The 22,524-nt window shown below is 35.3% G+C and overlaps 1 protein-coding gene across 2 annotated transcripts in view; it reads left to right on the forward strand.

Annotated features, from left to right (window-relative positions):
* Positions 1-22,524, forward strand: part of LOC142348401 (xylosyltransferase sqv-6-like) — a 108,947-nt gene that overhangs the window by 27,462 nt on the left and 58,961 nt on the right. Inside the window, exons 9-13 of one of the 2 annotated variants that reach the window (XM_075399741.1) lie at positions 5,566-5,586; positions 6,139-6,391; positions 14,469-14,605; positions 19,265-19,360; positions 19,840-19,980. In XM_075399741.1, coding sequence (XP_075255856.1) covers positions 5,566-5,586; positions 6,139-6,391; positions 14,469-14,605; positions 19,265-19,360; positions 19,840-19,980 — 648 coding nt within the window. The remainder of the gene's footprint in view (positions 1-5,565; positions 5,587-6,138; positions 6,392-14,468; positions 14,606-19,264; positions 19,361-19,839; positions 19,981-22,524) is intronic. The other variant, XM_075399742.1, reaches the window with a different exon arrangement.

The raw sequence follows: 22,524 nt of genomic DNA on the forward strand, positions 1-22,524 counted from the left end.
TCGATATGAAAAGTACCTAGTCTCTAAGTGACTTGAAAATACAAAAAAAATATGCAAAAGTTTCTTAAAAAAAGCTCCAAAGTAGAGTTCGTTTTTTTATAGTAAACTTCCTTATGAGACCAGAACTAGTCTTTTTTGTTGACTTTCGTTGATTAGGAACGGAAAATTGATTTTTTTGTGGCGTGAAATGTAATTTTGAATCAAAATTTTCATAGAAAAAAATCTTAATTCATCAAAAATTACGGTACAAGTGATCAAAAGGATCCGTGTTCACATGAAACTTTAAACCTCGATAACTCCTCGGAATAAAACGTAATTCAAAAAAAACTTTTTTAAAATTCAGAATGCTACGCTGGATGAGCTTTTTAAAGATACCACTCACATTTCTCTACGATGAATATCAAAATTGACTGAACAAAAAAACCCATTTGAGTATATAGTTCCTGCCCCCTCAAGTAGGGTCGGAGCAATTAGCGGCCTGATATTACAAAACCTGAATTGAAAAGTGCATCAAATTTTGTTTTTTTTTCTCTCCTTAAATCTTAATAGTGGTCTATAAAAACCTCTAATGAGGTCGTTTGTTAACTTTTTGCCCCACCCCTTGCAAGTTGAATATCCCCACGACACAGGCAGGTTACAATACAATTGACCATCCTCCCACGTTCAAGAGAAATTGTTTTTGTGTTCGGTTATGCTTTCATTTCATGGAGCACATGAGGAGGAAATTGTCGCAAAGACATCCAGGTTTTGAGTGTCAGTTTTTGTTATTGACTAGAATACCAAAGTAGATCGGCATCTCTGCAAACAAAAACAGGACATGATATTTTGGGGAAAAATGCAATGCAATTGTCGTTATGAAACCTCATTTTTATACTGATGAACGCACGATTAATTTTGGAAAATCTACAGAACAATAATAACCAAATCAACTGGAACAAAGAAGTCAATTTTTTAGATTACCAAGCCGGCACTTTGCCTTTTTCTCTTTAATTTTTTCAGACTCAATAAAATTCTGGGAAATCAATCGAGGTGGCTATTTCCCGCCATTTTACCTTCTCTGTCTTTTTGGTCCTGGCCCAAGTGGAAATTTAATGCTTGAATTCCAAACAGTGAGTGATAACCCCTGAGAGGCTGACGGCGGCTATTAGGAAGTGGCGGATATTAATCATGTTAAATTCGACTTTCCTTGTTTGTGGAAGATATATAAAAAAATTGGATCTATTCTGTTGGGGCCCCCAGCCTAGTGAGCATAGATCTTTTATGACCCCCAGGCGCACATGCAATTTTCTTACATAGTAACGTGCTATATAACAACATATAATTTGTAACTGGGGGTCATAAAAAACACTGGGGGCCGAAACAGAATAGATCCTAAAAATCTTCCTCAAACAAGGAAAGTGGAAATTTTAGATGACTAATAGCCGCTGCTTCCTAATAGCCGCTATCAGCACTTCAAGGGTTATTATTCAAGGGTTATCTTTTTTAGTTCGCTTTACATTTTTGCTTTTTACATACTTGGCATTTTCACATTTGACTTCTCACTTACCTCACTGCTGGCTATGTCAGTTGTGTAAATTCTTTTTAAAATGATTCGTAATTTTTAATTTGAGGCTCTGTCATATCACTGATTTTCGCTCCGTAATTTGCCATCTGTTGTTTTTGCTACAACAAATGTGAAATTCCTGCTGCTGGTACTTGCCGAAATAACTTTGTTTGGAATTATAGACAAAAGGTCTATTGTTTAAGAATTGAGGAAAGATGGCCAGACAGCTGCAATTTTTCTATACAAAGTCATATATTGGACCCCGCATAAACTTCATTTCAGTGTTGCTCATATTAAACTCTAGCCATGCAAAAAATGAATAAGCTTAGAAGTAATTTGATAGGTGTCAAATGATCAATTCTGATAAATCAATGGAATAGTAGCGTAACATTTTTTATCATAGAGTCGAAAGCGACATTTCCGAGCGACCGTTTTGTTTCTTTGTTTTCTGTTTTCAATAGTTTACTTTTTTGGCAAAGTCAATGTCTCAATGCTTTTTGGCAGTTGGTTTTAGCAGACAAATTTTATAAATGGATGATTAACTTGAGGCGATTTGACGACTAGCACACAAACACATTATACCTTGCCTGAGCACTTATAGCAAATTCGCTGCAAGTGATAGCGAGGGTCTCAAGGTTTGGTTTCCTACTCAATTAGCTTGAAGTTTCTGGTTGCCGTCTTTTTAAGATGTTAAATAATTTTAATTTTTCACAAATTTTTAAAACATTTTATTAATAGCCGCCGTCAACCTCTCAAACGGCTATTATTTAAGCGCTCTCCTTCTTTTAATTCGCTCTATCTTTTGGTCACGTTTTTTGTTTTACAGAAGTAACGTTTTCCACGTTTGACTTCTGACTTACTTCACTCACTGTTCCAGCTGGATGAATTTGAAATTATTTCATGCATTGAGTTACTCAATATAGTGAATACAGTCGAAGTCAAACGAGCAAAATCGAAAGAGACGAGATAAACCGATAAAGCCCGGTCATTAAGTCCTTGAGAATTAGGTTATCAAAGTTCGTTAGAGTGTTTGCTAGCTGATATCGGTATTAAGCTTATAAGTTTCCAGTTTAGAAGCTGGATAATTATAGTTTTAGAATCTAACTAAAGGTGCACGCCAAATTATAACACTTTTTGACACTAAAAAAACAGAAGAAACTTCAGTCAATTTTTTTCTTTGTTTCTTTTTCTGTTTCAATCCCGATGTGCATCAAGTGCGTCAATGGCGGCTATTTTCCGGCAATCTGCGGCTGTTTTCAGTATGAAGTCAAATAGGAGCTATGGTTCTATTCGGCGTTGAATATTAAAGGAAACGATAACGCAAGTAAAATAAAAGACTGAAATTCTCTTTTCTGTTTTAAAGTGAAGTAATCAATGGGTAATATAAATTTTTATTTTTTTGTCACGAGAGAACTTGTAAAATGTATAAAATTGTTTTGCTTTTTACTGTTTTTGTAAAATGTGTCACAATGGGTTCTCTTTTCACTGTTATTTTTCTTGAGTAGTTCTACAAATAATAATCAACGTGATCTTCTTGGCTTTCTGGGAAGGTTTTGCAAACTATTGAATTGTTTCAGTTTGTAATTTTTGATTATTTAACTTCGAATTAATTTGCTTCCAAAAATATTGTGGCTTTTTCAACTTTGATAGTATCTAAAGTTCTTTCTTCTTGCTGCTTTATCAGTTGGTCACACGAGCAGAAGGCTTTATTGTCTGTCTAATGAGGCCCAATTTAGTCTTTCAAGTTCTTTGCATTTTTTGGCAAATAGTTGTCATGACTTCCAAATTTGTTTAACTTTTTGAATTTATCCTTACATTTTTCCCTTTCTCTTATTTGCTCGTCAGCTAGTCGTGTAAACTTGTGAATTGTAAGCGGTTTTAATAACGAAACTCACTTTTTCTGTTGAAATGGTTTGCTATGTAGCCATTGTTTTTTGCATAGCTTTCACACTATTTGTTTTCGAATTATTAGTCGATTTTAATTTTTACTATCTAAATGGTCTCCGCTAAATTTTCTGCTCAGCCTGATGCTTATTGATCGCATCGGGTTTCTGTTGCGACTGAACTAAACAGTCCTGACTGTATTTTGCCTTCTTGTTTTGTCATGTCTACTTATCGCACCAACTGAGGTCTCATCGTTTGCCCATTTGGCATAGCGCAAACTATTTCAAGGTTTTAGTTTGCGACTATTTTTTGACAAATAGAACCTTTGCTTATGAAAAATTTTGGCAAAGCCATTGATTTGATTTTTTTGGTATTTTGGTTTTTTGTGATTTTTGTTTCACGGATTTGATCCCCTTTGTTTCAAAAAGCAATTTTGTCTTTTTTATTACTTTATCCTTAATATGTGTTCGTCAAAGTTGTTTAATGCGTTGTATGGAAGGTGGTGTCAAACAAAACTCATTTATTTTTTATTTTTTTTGGTTTTTTAACAGCTTTTTTGATTTTTCTATGCGTTGTCTTATTTTTCAATGATATTAGAGGCTGTAGCTGCATTTTTTTTATTTTGTTACCATAATTTTGTTTCATGAAATTGTGGATCACAGTTGTCGTAACTTAATTGGATAATTTTAATTCTGCGCTCACTGATAAGACTCTATGCTTTGTGTTAATTGTTTTTAACTATTTCGATTTTCAATGGTTTAATTTGGGGCAAAGCGAATGTCTCAAAGCTATTTGGCAGTTGGTTTTAACAGACAAAAGTTAATAAATGGATGATGAAGTTGAGGCGATTTGACGACTAGCTAATTATATTTAATCTGTTCTCGTCAAAACTAAAATTAAAAAACCCTTGCGTCAAAATTAAGCTGATAGTTAAATTTGAGAGCTAGATGATTCGTTTGTTTGTGCTAGATGATGAGCTTGAGATAATTAAACTTTTGTTTTAATTAAGGGCTTGAATAAGAAAGAGTGGCCCTCATTTCTTAAATCGATTGTTAGTGAGCCTAACCTATTCACTTCGAACTTTCTTGCAGTGTTCCATGAAAAGCTTTTAAAGATTAAAATGTTGGATTTCGAATTATTTCGGTTAACGAAGAGAATTAACCCTATTCGGAAACTAGCCGGATAATTAGAAAAAATATTGCTCGAAATGACGAATAAAAAGATGTCATGATGCCACGAAAAAAACTGGCCATGAAAATAATTTGAACCTACTTTTTTAAGTTAAGCAGGCCGATGAATGGCTTCTCAATTATTCTTTTTCACAATGATTGCTCTAACTTAGTTGTGAATTTGGTTTCTTTCTCCAACTCATGTTTTGTGCCTTATTGTCAACGTTGGACATTTCGTTGACAGGGACAGACGCGAACGAGCCATCTTGTTCAAAGTTTATTTTTTGCGCGAAAGAAAACCGTTATTTCATATCTTTTTTTGCCAGTTATCGGTTTTTATAGGAACCGATCATTGTCGCTTAAGGATCTTAGCAGATAATCACTTTGTTGTTCCAGATGATTTCAACGAGACATCTCGTTTGAATTTCCATTTCATTGACAAACAGCTAATAAAACATTTTTGGAATAATTAGCTGCTCAAATAAAAAAGAAAGCTGATCTGATACGAAGCAGATAAATAGCAAAAAATCAAAAATAATGGTTTTCTTTCAAATCAGAACATGCATGGATGTGGTTTAATTTTGTATCCGTGGGGGGGGGGGGGGGGGTGGAAAATGGGTAAATCATAATTTTGCTACACCTCACACCCTGATCAGTTTCTCTAGGTTTATTCCGGGTTTAAACCAATCATTTCTTCATTTCTAAGCTGTTATTAAAAAAGTATCATCATCATCATCATCATCTTTAACAATAAGTTGTATGCAGAGCTCGACGGCATAGAGACAAACCAGAAAACACCAGTTCTGCTAAAGTTTCCAAAATAAAAATTACGTTTTGTATGAATATGAATTTATCATCGGCAGACGTGTTGTTTGTAAATGTGTCTTCTATTTCATGATTAATCCAATAATATAAAAGTTCTAATTTGTTTTTCTCTTTTTCTCTATGATCTGTTCTCTTCTTTTTCAGAACTCTCTAAATTATACAAATGTGGGTACTATCTGTCATTGTCTGTTGTCAAGACCCCCCCCCCCCCCCCCCCTCAGAATCGCATGAATGTTGCATGACTTGTTTCAGCTTATTTAGTGCCGAAATTGCATTCATTTTTTATTTACAGAGTGAAAAAGATGATAATTTCATTCATTGTATGCGTTTGTATTTTACACGCTCTTGAGTGATTTCAAGAAAAAATTCTGAGAATATTTTACCCTGCGTTTTGAGTTTGGCTTATTCAGCGGCTGGGGTTTAACTTCGTGAATCGATCTAGTCTATTCATATCTATTTGTCCATATATGCACATACATAACATATATATGCCCACTAAGCTGGAGAGGGGAAGGGGACAGAATAGATCCGAATATGTTTTTTGGGGGGGAATTGAGGGGTAATGGAAAATACTCAAGCGGAGAACCGAGAAAATATGGAGCATTGAATTTGAAACTTTTTTTTGAACGACATAGAAATAGCATTGAACATCTTAACTACCTTATCGTACCGATTTTATAAAATTCTATTTGTTAAAAGCAGTGCTTCCAATTTTAGATTACCAGGCGGCCGAGGTTCTTCGCTCGGAAATTTGACTCAGCAGTTGCTCTATCAGCCATCAACTTTGCAGAATCATCTCTTCACAAAAGAATCCACAACATCTCACTCAACATTCCACTGTCCTGGGATAATTTCTGGCTCAATTTCTACCATTACAAGTTCGATGATTTGGATTCGAAGAAGAGTCTAGGGAAGCCTTTGAAGTACATCACTGCCGCTGTCATCATGCCATATCTCTTCCCAAATCATGGTTAGTTGTCGTTGATGTAGCTGTCGCACAGAGCTGCATTTCGCACGTAATTTTGGCGGGATACAGGCGCTTATTACCGTTTTTAACTGGTTCCCTAGCTGCATTTATCATAATAATAATAGATATATTACTAGTTGTGTGTGACTATCTATCCACAACTTGCTTGTGGTGCGGCAAGCTTTCTGCATCTACGCCATAATTTTGATTAATACAGATTAATTGGAAAATAGCTGCTTTTAGCGAGTATATACATGCGCTGGCACTTGCAACTGTTTTCCGCGAAACATAACAACAAGATGATAAATTGGCAGAAATCAAAGAAAACCTAATTTGTAAATAGTGTCATAAAAGTGCCTCAAAATACTGATTGCGGAATGAACTTACGCTTCTCCGTTAGTGCGCATATCCGTTTTTTGTTCCGACCCCTCTTGAGGGGGAGGAACTATATACTCAAATGAGTTTTTTTCAGACAATTTTCGCCGATCGATATATTCATCGTAGAGTGTTGAGACTGGTATCATTAGAAAGCGCGTCCAGCGTCGAATATGGAATTAAAAAGATTTTTTTGATTTTTTGTTTTTTTTACAGGGAGTTATCGAGGGATTTAAACTTCTGAGAAAATTAGAGTGAATTTCGTTGCTTTTATTCACATTTTCCGGAATTTTTGCCTAAAATTTTGTCAATTTTGCTAAAAATTTTTAAAAATTTTGAACAATAGTGTTGTGGATTTTATTTTAAACGATAAAAAATATTTTCGAGTTTTTTAATTAAATTTGTCAAAAATTTTTGGCTAAATATTTTAAAATTCAGCCCTCTTCATCAAAAAACAGCACGAAATAAGCCTCTTTGGTTCAGTTTGAATAAATTTGCCGGAAGTACACCCCAAAAACCACTAATACAATATTTGTAGACTCAAAAGGGGGCTTTTCCGCTGAGAGTGCTGTGTAATTAAAACTTTGCCCTTTTCTGCTAACTTTACTCATTGTTCATCAAAAACGCAGCATTTATTTTTGATTTTTTACTTTATTTTTTAACAAATTATCTATATTTATAACATTCGAAAAATTAAGTGTTCCTAATGGACGTACACCATTAGCAGGGCTAGTTTTGGACAGATCTTCGACTGTTACAATCCAAAAAGATTTCGGTCGGTAATCAGTCGGTATTTTTTTAAGTATAAAAAATGATCTTTTTTGTATTAAATCAAGAACAGAATATTTGAAATCAAAGCTCAGTTGTGATAGGTCTAATTGGTTTCCTAAGCAGCTCCAAATTAATGAATCTAGCTTTTTACTTGAAAGCTTATGGTCGTTTTAAGTTTGAAAATTGATTTTAAAATAAATAATGGCTTATTGAACTTCGCATCTGTTTTTTCTTAATTTGATCAACTTTTAGCTTAGTTTCAGCAAAGAAATAATGTTTATCTATTGATTTAAAATTTAATCTTTATTGCGGTTTTACGCCTTAGGTTATGGTTTTCTGTCTTTGTAACATTATCACAGTTTTGTAGCAGTATCATTTTATTGGCAGATCACACATCACGTTATTGGCATTCAAAATTAGGCACAATTGAACAAATTAAAATCATGAAAGACAGAGACTTTGCTTTTAACGGCTTAGACATTACTTTCTTGAAGAATTTAATTGATTTTTTAATTTTTGTCTTCAACTGTCGTTTTTACTTTGTCTTTTTAGCCGTATGAAATTTCCTGTATAATGAGAGGTTTCATTAGCTTTTTGTGGAAGAAAAGATTTAGCCGATATTCTGTTGTAAGTAGATAGCTGATTGCTTTCATGACTTTGAAAACAATTGTTTTCCAAATTAAAAAAAATCTTAAACTTCGCAATTTTGTTCTCTTATTATCTATTTGTTAACTACTCTGGTTTATTACAGGTCAAATATGATATTATTGGTGTCAAGGGAAGGTGTCAAATTGGATTAGTGTCACAAAATCTAATGTTTTTAAAGAGTTCGTTATGACTTTACTTGCTTCGACACGGGTTTTTCTCAAAAATAAAAAAATACTTTTTGTTCCTTTGTGTCCATTTGTTACCTTGTCTCATTTATGATATTTTCAGTTGACATATTTTTTGTCAAGGGAAAGTGCAATAGTATAAAAACTGATGTTTTTAAAGATTTTGATATGGATTTACTGGCTTCGACACGGGTTTTTCACAAAAAAAGAAAACTGATTTTTGTTTTTTGTCGTATTTGACGTTCTTTTTGTAGACGTAAGACATACTCTAAATAATTACAGGTCATTTCAAGCCCTTCTATGGGACGAATAAATGCACCTATTTAAATATTTGCTTTTGTTATTAATGGCTTTCATAACTTTGGAATTAATTATGTTTCGAAAAAAAAACAAGTGTTTTTTTACCTAAGTATGCCCCTTTTTTTCTTTTTGTGTACTTGTTTCTAGTCTCATTAATACTGATACTACATTACTCTCATACTACATTATTTGTGTTCGAAGAAGGCGCAATCGAGCATTTTTTGAGGGCCAAAATATGGCTTTACGGCTTCGACAGCGTTTTCTGTCAAGTTTTAATCGAATTTTTATTTAATGTCTTTTTTTTGTTGTTCTTTTTTAAAGGCATAAAAAATTGAATAAGGACAGGTCCTATCGCCCTTCTAGAGAAGCATCGATAATCGTAAACCTATGAGATGTTTTACTTGAATTCTAATGGTTTTCATTACTTCGAGATTAATTGTTTTTTTTAAAAATAAGCGAATTTTTTCAACTTTGCTGGTTTTGTTCTTTGTCTATATGTTACCAAGCCTTTTTATGGACTGGTCCCATATCTTTTCTGGTGAATTAAAAATTATTTTGTTAAGTCTGAGTTTTATCTGACGCTATGTTGTCTTTGTTATTTTGTTTTTTGAAAACGGACATAAAGTTTTTGATGTAATTATTAATGTTTGTTGTTGTTGTTTAATTTTGCTGTTCGTATTAACTCGCTTTCTTAATATTGGCATATCTCATCAATCTAGTGCATTTTTTGCTCCAGTGAGTTATTTGCTTTGGTGGCTATCTTTTCGTTCATACATTTTTTTAAATACTTGAATTTTTGGGTTTTGCTATCTGTTCCTCATTTGGTAGACAATTATGCCAAAAATGTGACTGAGCGGGATCGGATCTTTATGTGCGATGGTAGATTACCGAGCCTCCTTGTCCATTACAAAACCCTATTTTGAAGTAAGGAAGTTTATTCCGGCCCGTTTTTTGGCTGATTGCTATCGATAGAATTGGTAGAGATATACAAGCCTGTTACCATCGAAAAGCTCCTAAGATGCTGATCAATTCTTGAAGAAATTTTCAGTTTGTGTTTCTCTAAAATGTTTCTGACCCATTTGACGTTCCATGTACGCATAAGTACTCAAAATATACGCAAAACGTTTAAATATCAAATGAATTACATTAACAGTGTATTAAAACTTTAATTCACTATATAAGATTTAAATCTATATATTAATTCAGTGTCGACATAAAAGGCACCATGTTTAAGCTCCTAATCTTTACATGTTTTAACAGCCGCTAAACATGCTTTTCGGCAAAAAACGACTGGCAACAGTCGAATTCGAACCGGGCTCCGTGAGTGAAAAGGCAACAGCGCAATGAATTGAGCTAAGAAACAGATGAGTCGCGTATTTATCGGAATTTTTGTCCATTATTGTCCCATCCGTTTCTACTTTCTCCAATTCCCTCCTTTTTCACAATTTTTTTGTGCTCCATGCCTTCCTGTCACTATCTATCTTGTATCAATCTAAATATTAAAAATAATTCAACTACCTATACCACCATATTTAAACTCCTAATCTTCACATATTTTAAGGCCTCTTAATTACACATCAAAGCGTTTTGATTCGCATGTATTCTGAAAAAGGTCAATGACCGAAAACTTGACCTTGCCAAAAAGTTAATGACCTAAAGTTACCTAAGCCGTAAAGGTCAATGACTGAATACTGAATGTAAAAATGGTTCATTGTTCGAAAAGCTGCCTATGACCGAAAAGCTGTCATCTATATCTTCTATATATCAATTCAGTGTCGACATAAAAGGCACCATGTTTAAGCTCCTAATCTTTACATGTTTTAACAGCCCCTAAACATGCTTTTATGCAAAAAGCGACTGGCAACAGTCGGTTTCGAACCGGGTTATGTGAGTTAAGAGTCAAAAGCGCAATGAGTTGAGCTAAGAAACAGATGAGCCGCGTATTTATCGGGATTTTTGTCCATTAACGTCGCGTCCGTTTCTACTTTCTCCAATTCACTCCCTTTTTCACATTTTTTTTTGTGCTCTATGCTTTTCTTCTGTCACTATCTATCTTGTATCAATCTAAATATTAAAAATAATTTGAATACCTATACCACCATATTAAAGCTCCTAATCTTGACATATTTTAAGGCCTCTTAATTACACATCAAAGCGTTTTGATTCGCTTGTATTTTGAAAAAGGCCAATGAACGAAAACTTGACCTTGCCAAAAAGTAAATGACCGAAAAGTTACCTATGCGGTAAAGGTCAATGATTGAATACTGAATGTAAAAATGGTTCATTGTTCGAAAAACTGCCTGTGACCGAAAAGCTGTCATCTATATCTTGTATATTTTAATTCAGTGTTAACATAAAAGGCACCATGTTTAAGCTCCTAATCTTTACATGTTTTAACAGCCCCTAAACATGCTTTTTCGAAAGAAGCGACTGGCAACAGTCGGTTTCGAACCGGGGTATGTCAGTTAAGAGTCAAAAGCGCAATGAGTTGAGCTAAGAAAGAGATGAGCCGCGTATTTATTGGGATTTTTGTCGGTTAACGTCGCATCCGTTTCTACTTTCTCCAATTCCCTCCGTTTTTCCACATTTTTTGTGCTCCATGCCTTTCTCTTGTCGCTATCTATCTTGTATCAATCTACATATTAAAAATAATTCGAATACCTATACCACCATATTAAAGCTCCTAATCTTCACATGTTTTAAGGCCTCTTAAATATACATCAAAGCGTTTTGATTTGCATGTATTTTGAAAAAGGTCAATGACCGAAAACTTGACCTTGCCAAAAACTAATGACCGAAAAGTTACCTAAGCCGTAAATGTCAATGACTGAATACTGAATGTAAAAATGGTTCATTGTTCGAAAAGCTGCCTATGACCGAAAAGCTGTCATCTATATCTTCTATATAATAATTCAGTGTCTACATAAAAGGCATCATGTTTAAGCTCCTAATCTTTACATGTTTTAACAGCCCCTAAATATGCTTTGCGGCAAAAAGCGACTGGAAACAGTCGGATTCGAACCGGGGTCCGTGAGTTAAGAGGCAAAAGCGCAATGAGTTGAGCGAAGAAACAGATGAGCCGCGTATTTATCGGGATTTTTGTGCATTAACGTCGCATCCGTTTCCACTTTCTCCAATTCCCTCCTTTTCACAATTTTTTGTGCTCCATGCCTTTCTCCTGTCACTATATATCTTCTATCAATCTACATATTAAAAATAATTCGAATACCTATACCACCATGTTGAAGCTCCTAATCTTCACATGTTTTAAGGCCTCTTAATTATACATCAAAGCGTTTTGATTCGCATGTATTTTGAGAAAGGTCAATGACCGAAAACTTGACCTTGCCATAAAGTAAATGACTGAAATGTTACCTATGCCGTAAAGGTCAATGACTGAATACTGAATGTAAAAATGGTTCATTTTTGGAAAAGCTGCCGATGACCGAAGAGCTGTCATTGTCAAAAAGTCAGTGACTGAAAAGTAATTTATGCAATAAAGGTCAATGATTGGATAGCCGCGGATGTTTTTAATGGGAACTTTTTACGCTGAATGTTTGCGTGACCAATTTTTAAACAATCTTTTGCTTCTTTTGTTTTCAGTTTTGCTTGATCTCAGTCTCATAAAAGTTTTGAACAACTGAAGTTTAATTAACTGAATCTTTTGTTGCCATCTTTTGTTTTTTTTTCAAAATTTAGGCTGTGAAGAATTTGGTCTATTTTTCTTTTTTTATTTTCGAAGGAAGATCTTTTCTCTTCCGTTTCTTTCTTTCTTTGCTCCTTCTTTTTCTTTTATTTTCTCCTTCATTTGTTTTGTTTTTGGTTAAATTTCTTTTTCTCTGTCTCTTCTGCCTTTTATCTTTCCTTTCACTTTCTTTTCTCGTTCTTTTTTCCTTTCTTTATCTCTCCTTTTCTTTCGCTTTTTTCTCTCTTTCTTTTCTGTCGTTCTGCTTTTTTTCTGTCTTTTTCTGTACTTGTCTTGTTTTTAATTCTTTCTTTTCTCCTTTTAGTTTCTTAATGGATTTTCTCTTTTTCGTTCCTCTCTTTGGCTTGTCGTTGTTTCCTTTTTCCGTTCTATTTCTTTTCTGTCCTACTGTACTCTTTCTTTGCTTTTCTTTTCTCTTTGTTTTCTCTTTTCTGTTGTTTTCTGCCTTCTCTCATCCTTTCTCTCTTTTGTTCCTGTTTAGCTTCTCTCTTTTTTGTCTCGCTCACTTTTCTGTCTTTCTTTTCTCTTGCTTTTCTCTGCCTTTTCTGTCTTTGGTTTTTCTTTTCTCTCATTCTTTCTGATAGTATTTTCCGCCTCTTTTCGTTTTTTGTTTTTCTTTTCTGTCTCTCTCGTTCTCTTTTCTGTTCTTTCTGCTTTCTTCTCTATTTTGCTTTCTGTCGTTTTCCTTTTTCTTTTCTGTATTTCATTTCTCTTTTCTCTATTGCTTTTGTCTGTTTTTTTCTGTTTTTTTCCTGCCTTTATTTGTTTTCATTCGTTTTCTCTTTCGTTCCTCTGTCGTTTCTCTTTATTTCTTTTCTCTTTCCTTTCTGTTTTTATTTTTTCTAGCGCTCTTTTGTGTTTTTCTGTCTTTCTTTTCTCTCTTAATTTCTTTTTCTTTTATCTCGAGTTTCTCTTTCCTGTCTTTCAATTCTGTCTCTTTTCTCCCTTTCTTTTCCTTTCTGTTCTTTTTTCCTTTCTTTTCTCATCTGTTTCTTTCTGCTCCCTCTTTCTCTTCTTTCTCTCCTTTCGCCTTTTCTCTCTCTGTCTCTCTCCTGTGTTTCTCTCTTACTTCTCTCTTGCTTTTCTCTTTTCTTCCTTTTCTGTCTTTTGTCTCTCTCTTCTGTCTTTCGTTTCTCGATTTACTTTCTCTCTTTTGTTTGTATTTCTTTTCTCTTTCTTTTGTGTCCTTTTTTTCTTTTCCCTCCTTTCTCTCTTGCTCTTTTTTTTCGTTCGTTTTTCTTTCTATGTTTCATTTGTCTTTTTTGACTTTTTCCTCTTTCGTCCACCCATCTTTTTTCTCTATTTTGTCTTTTTTCGGTCATTTTTTCTCGTTTTATCTTGCTTTTCTCTTTCTCTTCCTTTCTTTTCTGTCTTTTCTCTTTCTTTTGTCTTTTCGGTCTTTCTTTTCTCTTTTTCTTCTGTTCTGTTTTGCTGCCCTTTTTCTTTTTTCTGTCTTTCCTTTGTCTTCTGTCTCGTTTCGCCCTTTCGTTTCTTTCTTTTCTCATTCCTTTTTGTCTTTCTTTTCTTTTTTCTGTTTTCTCTCCCTCCATATCTTGTTTCTTCTCTTTTTTACGCTCCTTAAAAATGCAGCCTAACGTATTACATGCGTTACGCTACGACACCATGTAGAATTTCGTTATCTGTACAAGTCTTAGCGCTCCCTAATTATAAGGGCCAGCAAAGCCGAAAAAAGTTGAACACAAAATTGCTGGGATTTGGAGGTATTATACTAAACCAAACTCATAGGTAACGTAACGTAATACCTATGGCTGTTGAACGAGGGGCATTTGTTCCAGCCCGAGGTGGTAGAAAAAAAAATGAATTTTAAAACTTCTATTTTCAAATGATCTTGTTATACTTTTGCGGGCCTGCTAGTAATTTATGAATATAATTAGAAGTGTATTTTATACCTTAATTCTTCAATGGCGGTCTAAATTTTATCAACAAAAACTGGCCAAAAAGAGTTTGCGTGCCTAAAATTTTGTAAATTTCTTTGTTCGGATCCAAACGCTTTGTGTATAATACATTATCCTCATGTTTATAAGGCAATGTTGTTTTCAGGTGAGTAGTTTTGATTGGTGTTTTTGTTGTTTAGAAGACGAGTTGGAGGCGGTGCAAGTCAGAGCTGACCACTTCTTCACTCACGACAACTATTCCTCTGACGTCATCACTCTGTCTCTTATGAAGGAAGAGCCACCTGCTCACGAGCACGAGAAACCATTACAACAGGAGGTAACAATTTTAAGCATCTAGAAATCAAACCTCTTAGAAAAAAAATTACCAACATTGAATTGCGGTCGCAATATTTTTTTTTCGGTTGTGATGGTTGTTCCGACCCCACTTGTGGGGGAGGGAGGAACTATATACTCAAATGGGTTTTTTGTTCAGTCAATTTTGGCCGATCGATATATTCATCGTAGAGAAATGTGAATGGTATCATTAGAAAGCTCGTCCATCATAGAATTCGAAATTAAAAAGATTCGAAATTAAAAAGAGTAATCGAGTTTTATGTCGTGGTCGATAACACGGGTCAAAGAATTCAATAAGTTGAAATTTAAATTAAATTTTGAACTGAAAATATACAAAAATTAGCTTGGATTTATAGTAGTTATCTATGCGAAAATATACAGAGAAAATTTAGATTAGCTAAAAATATTTTACATGATTTGCATGTGAATAGATCTTAACTCAGGACCATTATCAGATACTAAAGTTTTCGGTATTCCGAATCTTGCAAAGATTTGACTAAGATATATTTTAACTGTTTCTGATGTTCTATTTCCCGCGGGGAAAGCTTCTATCCAACCAGAACCCGCGTCAACAATTACTAATATATTGCCTTGGTCCTTAACATAACCCTAGTCCACGTGGAGCCCTTCCCAAACGTCGGCTTCAGGCCACGTAGAGACTGTTTTTTCCAAGCGAGGCCTGTTCTTTTGACAATTCTTACATTTACTAACAAAGTGTTGAACGTCTTGGGTAATACCAGGCCACCATGCTATCATTCTGACTGATGCCTCAGTTGCATTCTTCCCGGGATGTGTCTCATGCGCTTTTGCCAAAACCAAGTGTCGTAGTTTGGGTGGAATGAAAGGAACAACACCTCTGAAGATGATTCCATTATGTAAAGGAAGTGCATTTTTCTGTTGTTCGAATTCTTTTTCCACTTCTGAACATTGTTTCCAATTGCCGCTTTTGATTTGTTTCACTGTGTCCTGGAAGAGTCTCTTTGTTCCAAGTTCAGTTTTGATTTCTGCTTGAGTAACCAAATCACTCTGGGCGAAGTAGATGTTATTGATAGCGAAGCACACTCGATCGTTGTCCGATTCGTCTTCGTCAAAATCCAATCTGCTCAAAGCATCTGCATGGTGTATCTGCTCTCCTGGTGTGTACTTCAACTCATAGTCGAAACCCATTAGAGCTATTGCCCATCTTGTGATTCTCGTTGATGCTGTCTTCGGGATCTCCTCGTTTGGTGCAAAGAGATATTTGAGTGGTTTGTGGTCAGTCTGTAGGGTAAATCGTCTTCCAAGAAGCAATTGCTTAAGTCTTGTGGCCACAAACACAATTGCCAGTGCTTCCCGCTCTTTGTTCGAGTAGTTTTATTCCGCTGGAGTCAATTTTCTTGATACATACATGACTGGATGTCCTTGTTGGGAAAGAATCCCGCCAATGGTTTTTTCCGAGGCGTCAGTAGTAACTGTTGCTTCTTTTTGTAGACTATATGGCTGTACTAGTGAGTTAGCACATAATTCATTTTTTATGTCTTCAAAGGCTTCTGGTTGCATTTTGCCCCATGAGAAATCGCTATTTCTCATGTTATTTAAGGGTAGCATTTTTGTTGCAAAATCAGGAATCAATCTTCCGTAAAAATTAGCTAGTCCAACAAACAGTTCGAGTTATTTGTTGTTAGTTGGTGCCTTTGCATTTTTTTATTTTTTCAACATGTTTGGGATCTGGTGCTATTCCCTCCTTTGAAATGGAGTATCCCAAAAAGCTAACGCTATCGACTGGTTTTGAGTTAGATTTCTTCTCATTAATAGTAAATTTTTCTCACGTAGTCGACTCTTGACTGCAAGCATTCTCTTGTCAAACTGCTCCTTGGTAGTTCCATACACCAATACATCGTCTTGAAAGATCACAACACCTTTGATTCCTTTGAGTGTTGATTCGATGCAATTCTGGAAGATCGAAGAAGGGTTTTTCAATCCCTGAGGTAGTCGGCACATCTTGAACAGTCCCCGAGATGTGTTGATTGTGCATATATCTTTTGCTTCTTCGTCAAGTTCAATTTGATATTAGGCATCTGAGAGGTCAATTTTGCCAAAGTATGAGGCCCCATGTAGGTTGTGGAAGATCGTCTCCGTTGTGGAAGATTGTCTGGTTTTGGGTAGTCCTCATCCATGACATTGCCATCGATGTGCACTTTCAAGTCCACGCAAAGTCTAAGTTCTCTACTCTTCTTTCTCTGCCACACCACTAGAGATGCATTAGTGACTCCTCCTGGCTGTAGCAGTTCAAGGATGCCTTGTCTGACCATTTGTTCCAGCTTCTCTGTGACCTTGTCCTGAAGAGGTAGAGGTATTTTTCTGGCTTTGCAGAACATTGGCTGTGTTCCTGGTATCAGCTTCACATGAGCTTTGTAACCCTTCACAACAGGTGGGTGCTCGGCTGTGATGTTGTTCACACAGTGCTTGGGTAGAAGGTCTCTACCAAGTAGTCCAAATTCTTTATCAGACTGCACAACTGCTAGTTGTTTTTGCGTGAGCCTGCTTCCGTTCCACTCAATGTCACAAGTAAGTGATCCCAGAAGCGTTAATTGATGACCATCATAAGCTTCGAGATGTCTTATCTTACCATCCAACTGAGGCTTACCAAGCTCAGTCCATATTTTTGATGATATCACTGTGCTATCTGCACCTGTGTCTACCTGCATTTTTACTTTGCAGTTATTTATTGAGATATTTTCCCATGTCACAGACATGCTAAAGATTTGTTCCGATGCTGGAGATGCTTGCTCTGAAGAAACATTTTCTTCTTCGCAAAAGTTATTCTGTTTATTGTACTTAGCTGAATTCGGTTGGGGTTTGCTTCTACACATTTTTGAGAAGTGTCCCACCTTTTCACAGGTGTTGCATTTTTTTTACTTAGCGCTGGACAGGGTCTACTAGAGTGTGACTTACCTCCACATCTAGTGCACATGTTGTTGTTTTTATTAGCCGTAATTTTTTGTTCGAAAGGTCTTTTTGAAGTTGAACCCAACTTCTTCTTTCACAGTAAAGGGTTTATTACCTGATGAAGAACTTGCAAAAGCCATTGCTTGACTTCTAAACTGTGAGCTCTCGGTCATTTCAGTAACCGACATTGTTTTTTTTTGCTTTAATACCGTCTAGTAGTCTAAGTTTTGCTTCAGGGTCCCTCAAACCTGAGATACTTTATTTTTACCAACTCCTCTTCGGGGTTGATCGCTGTTTTCAGTTTTTCGAAGTCACAATAGCGTGCTTCTTCTCTAAGACGTGTTAGGAAGTCGTCTTCTGACTCCCCTACACCTTGTATTACGGACAGAAATTTAGCCCTTTCTACCGTTACTACTCTCTCTTTAGAAATATAATTTTGAATCGCCAATCTGATGTCTTTATACGGAGTGTCTATCAAACTCCTAGGACTCATTGGGCTCCTTAGACTCCATTCGACCCCTTTTAATAACTGCATCTTGCCCGCACATACTAAGGAAGAGATTGGTTACCTGTAGGTCCTGTACAGTACCATCGGTGTTGACCTTGTCCTCTTTCTTCTCTGCGTAACATTTCGCCACAAAAGACATAATCCACGCAGTAGCTGATTCTGCAATCTGTAGATCCAAAATTTGTCTGTCTGTAGCTGGTCTGGACATCATTGTCGTGGTCGATAACACGGATCAAAGAATTCAATAAGTTGAAGTTTAAATTAAATTTCGAACTGAAAATATACAAAAATTAGCTTGTATTTATAGTAGTTATCTATGCGAAAATATACAGAGAAATTTTAGATTAGCTAAAAATATTTTACATGATTGGCATGTGAAATAGATCTTAACTCCGAATCCCGGAGATGATTTTCTATTTTCATCAACATTTCATGAGAATCATATATGGCTTTGGTACAATCGGGTTCATTAGTTGGAGGTCGGTGGATGTTAGAATCAGGTTTCTGTTGGTGGGAGAATTTACTTCTGACATATGATTTATAGGTCAATAAGATAATGATAGCGCCAAAACAAATATAGAATTGAATTTAGTTTTGTGGCCATTACTTATCGACACAGCAATGAAGTTCGTCAGGTAAGTTCTTCTTTTGTTCTTTGAAACCTTAATAAAGAAAACTTCTAAGTTTCTTGATGTTTCTTTGAAACCATCACATTTTAAAGTTTTGTGCGAACACGTGATATTTGGCATAATTTTGTTTACTTTTAGGAGAATTTTCGTTTTTTCTATTAAAATATTAAAAGATCTTTTCTATTAAAATTTTAATTCGAAATTACATTTTATATTACAAAAGCAAAAAACTTTGTGTTCTTAATAGACGAAAGGCAATAAAAAGGCTAGTTATGGTCTCATAGGGAAATATACTATTTAAAAAATCGAATTCTATTTGAGAGCTGTTTTTAAAAAACCTTCTCATATTTTCTTTTTTTTTTCAAGTCAATTACAGACTAGTCTCAATTTTCATTTCAAGGTTCCGTTACGTACTAACCTCATTTACAATCAATTGATGCCCAATGAATAAACAATTCATTTTTTCGAAATTTTTATCGTGTAAGACCAGATAAGATCTTACACGATAAAGATTTTTGATCAGCATCTTATCAGATCTCACACGATAAAAATTCCAGAATCACTGGGGTGATTTTAGATTGCACTGATACAAGCCAAAGTGAGGCGGAGAGAAGAAAAGAGGAAAGAGAGAGGGGACTTCTATGACCCAAATGTGTTCACAGGAATAGGAGGGGTGAGTATTATAGTTCGTATTTTGGGTCTCTCCATTTGTAGCCTCCCCCGAAATTATAGGCTTTAATGGGAAAGATGCTTTCCTCCCTACGCAAATTGGTGAAAATTTGCGAAGATCTAGCATTGATACCGGATCTGAAGAAGTTGGTTGTTTGTATTATTTCTATTCTTTCAAATTTTTCTATTAGTCAATAATTAATTTGATTTTTTTTATTGAATAAACTTGTTAAAATATTGTTTTTTTCATTAAATCGATATTTAAATGAAATCTAGACTTAATACTACTTTTATGTACAGGGTTTTGATAATGTATTCTGACCTTGAAACGAAAAATTTCTCTTGAAATAACAATGACGATTTTTCGTTTTTTAACACATTGCATTTATAGGCAGTTTTAAAGTTCTTCATATTTAAGTGCTCTTTATTGGGACTTATGTGCTTTATTGTCTAAATTAATGTTGATGACTTTTTTCGTGTCAGGTGACGACAAAATTTGACAGTAAGGAGAACGTGTCTCGTTCCTACAACAACTGGGTCTCCCAATTTGACAGAAGTGTCACTCTATACGCCCCATTCAATCAACACTACTTTCAGCAGCACTCAAAAACACCCAATCAAACGGTAAGCAGGCATCTTTTTAATAATAATAATAATTTGTTCTTGCGTAGTCGCAGCGGAACAGCATTAGGCCACAATGGCCTGTTCTCAGCTGCCCTTTTTCTTATTATTCCCCACATTTCAGACTGTTCTTTTTATGAGCAGCATTGCTCTTTTTTGGTGACGATGGTCACTTTTTTGCGTCTGAATCTTTCACGTGGTACCATCATTGCAGCCAACATTGGTCAGGCTATGGTCAACCTGAAGCTATGGTTAAGTAAGAGCTCATCCTCACACAGACAGCCCCAGGTTGCCCGAACTTGGAAAACTTGGTAAGGCCGTAGTACGGCACCGTATAAGTCTTTGATCAAAACCGTACTAAGATCTTGTTAAGTTTTCTACGGGCCGTAGTAAGGCCGTACTAAGATTTCTAAGGTACCGTACTAAGGCCGTACCAAGATTAATAAGGTGCCGTACTAAGGCCGTACCAAGATTAATAAGGTTTTAAAGGTGAAATAATAGCTGGAAAATTGTCGGAAAAGGCTCCAGTCAAGTTGAAAAACCGACTTTTTGAGACTTTTCCAGTATGTTCTGGGTGTGTTTCCCTCCTCCTTATCTCAACCGGGCTGGGGACCGGCTATGGCGGAGTTACAAACAAACAACTATAGGAGATTTTGAGCAGAGCATTCGGTATAAAAAAACCGGGCTCAAGCTCCATCTCCAAAAATAAAACAAATTAAAATAAATCAAATTAAAATAAAACAAATTAAATCACCTCAACTAAGAGTCGAACTTTTTTTCTATACATGATAAACCAAAAATTCTTTTTGCACCTGGACCCACACAAAAAGTGGGACTCCTAGGTTGCTTTTGGTTAGCTTTCGACAACTCTAAGACCCGATTGCCAAAAAAAGACGTTTTAAAATAAAATATTTAAATAAGCGAAAAACCTCAACTAAGAGCGAACTTTTTTTCGATAAAAGCTAAGCCAAAAATTCTTTTTGCTCCTGGACCCGCACAAAATGTGGGACTCCTAGGTTGCTTTTGGTTAGCTTTCGACAACTCTAAGACCCGATTGCAAAAAAAGACGTTTTAAAATAAAATATTTAAATAAGCGAAAAACCTCAACTAAGAGCGAACTTTTTTTCGATAAAAGCTAAGCCAAAAATTCTTTTTGCTCCTGGACCCACACAAAATGTGGGACTCCTAGGTTGCTTTTGGTTAGCTTTCGACAACTCTAAGACCCGATTGCAAAAAAAGACGTTTTAAAATAAAATTTTCAAATAAGCGAAAAACCTCAACTAAGAGACGAACTTTTTTTCGATACAAGCTAAGCCAAAAATTCTTTTTGCACCTGGACCCACACAAAAACAGGGAATACTAGGTTGCTTTTGGTTAGCTTTCGACAACTCTAAGACCCGATTGCAAAAAAAAGACGTTTTAAAATAAAATATTTAAATAAGCGAAAAACCTCAACTAAGAGCGAACTTTTTTTCGATAAAAGCTAAGCCAAAAATTCTTTTTGCTCCTGGACCCACACAAAATGTGGGACTCCTAGATTGCTTTTGGTTAGCTTTCGACAACTCTAAGACCCGATTGCAAAAAAAGACGTTTTAAAATAAAATATTTAAATAAGCGAAAAACCTCAACTAAGAGCGAACTTTTTTTCGATAAAAGCTAAGCCAAAAATTCTTTTTGCTCCGGGACCCACACAAAATGTGGGACTCCTAGGTTGCTTTTGGTTAGCTTTCGACAACTCTAAGACCCGATTGCAAAAAAAGACGTTTTAAAATAAAATTTTCAAATAAGCGAAAAACCTCAACTAAGAGACGAACTTTTTTTCGATACAAGCTAAGCCAAAAATTCTTTTTGCACCTGGACCCACACAAAAACAGGGAATACTAGGTTGGTTTTGGTTAGCTTTCGACAACTCTAAGACCCGATTGCCAAAAAAAGACGTTTTAAAATAAAATATTTAAATAAGCGAAAAACCTCAACTAAGAGCGAACTTTTTTTCGATAAAAGCTAAGCCAAAAATTCTTTTTGCTCCTGGACCCGCACAAAATGTGGGACTCCTAGGTTGCTTTTGGTTAGCTTTCGACAACTCTAAGACCCGATTGCAAAAAAAAGACGTTTTAAAATAAAATTTTCAAATAAGCGAAAAACCAACTAAGAGACAAACTTTTTTCGATACAAGCTAAGCCAATAATTCTTTTTGCACCTGGACCCACACAAAAACAGGGAATCCTAGGTTGCTTTTGGTTAGCTTTCGACAACTCTAAGACCCGATTGCAAAAAAAAGACGTTTTAAAATAAAATATTTAAATAAGCGAAAAACCTCAACTAAGAGCGAACTTTTTTCGATAAAAGCTAAGCCAAAAATTCTTTTTGCTCCGGGACCCACACAAAATGTGGGACTCCTAGGTTGCTTTTGGTTAGCTTTCGACAACTCTAAGACCCGATTGCAAAAGAAGACGTTTTAAAATAAAATTTTCAAATAAGCGAAAAACCTCAACTAAGAGACGAACTTTTTTTCGATACAAGCTAAGCCAAAAATTCTTTTTGCAC

Source organism: Convolutriloba macropyga, chromosome 10 (genome assembly GCF_964194025.1).
Source record: "Convolutriloba macropyga chromosome 10, txConMacr16.3, whole genome shotgun sequence".
In the NCBI taxonomy this organism is placed as follows: domain Eukaryota; kingdom Metazoa; phylum Xenacoelomorpha; order Acoela; family Convolutidae; genus Convolutriloba; species Convolutriloba macropyga.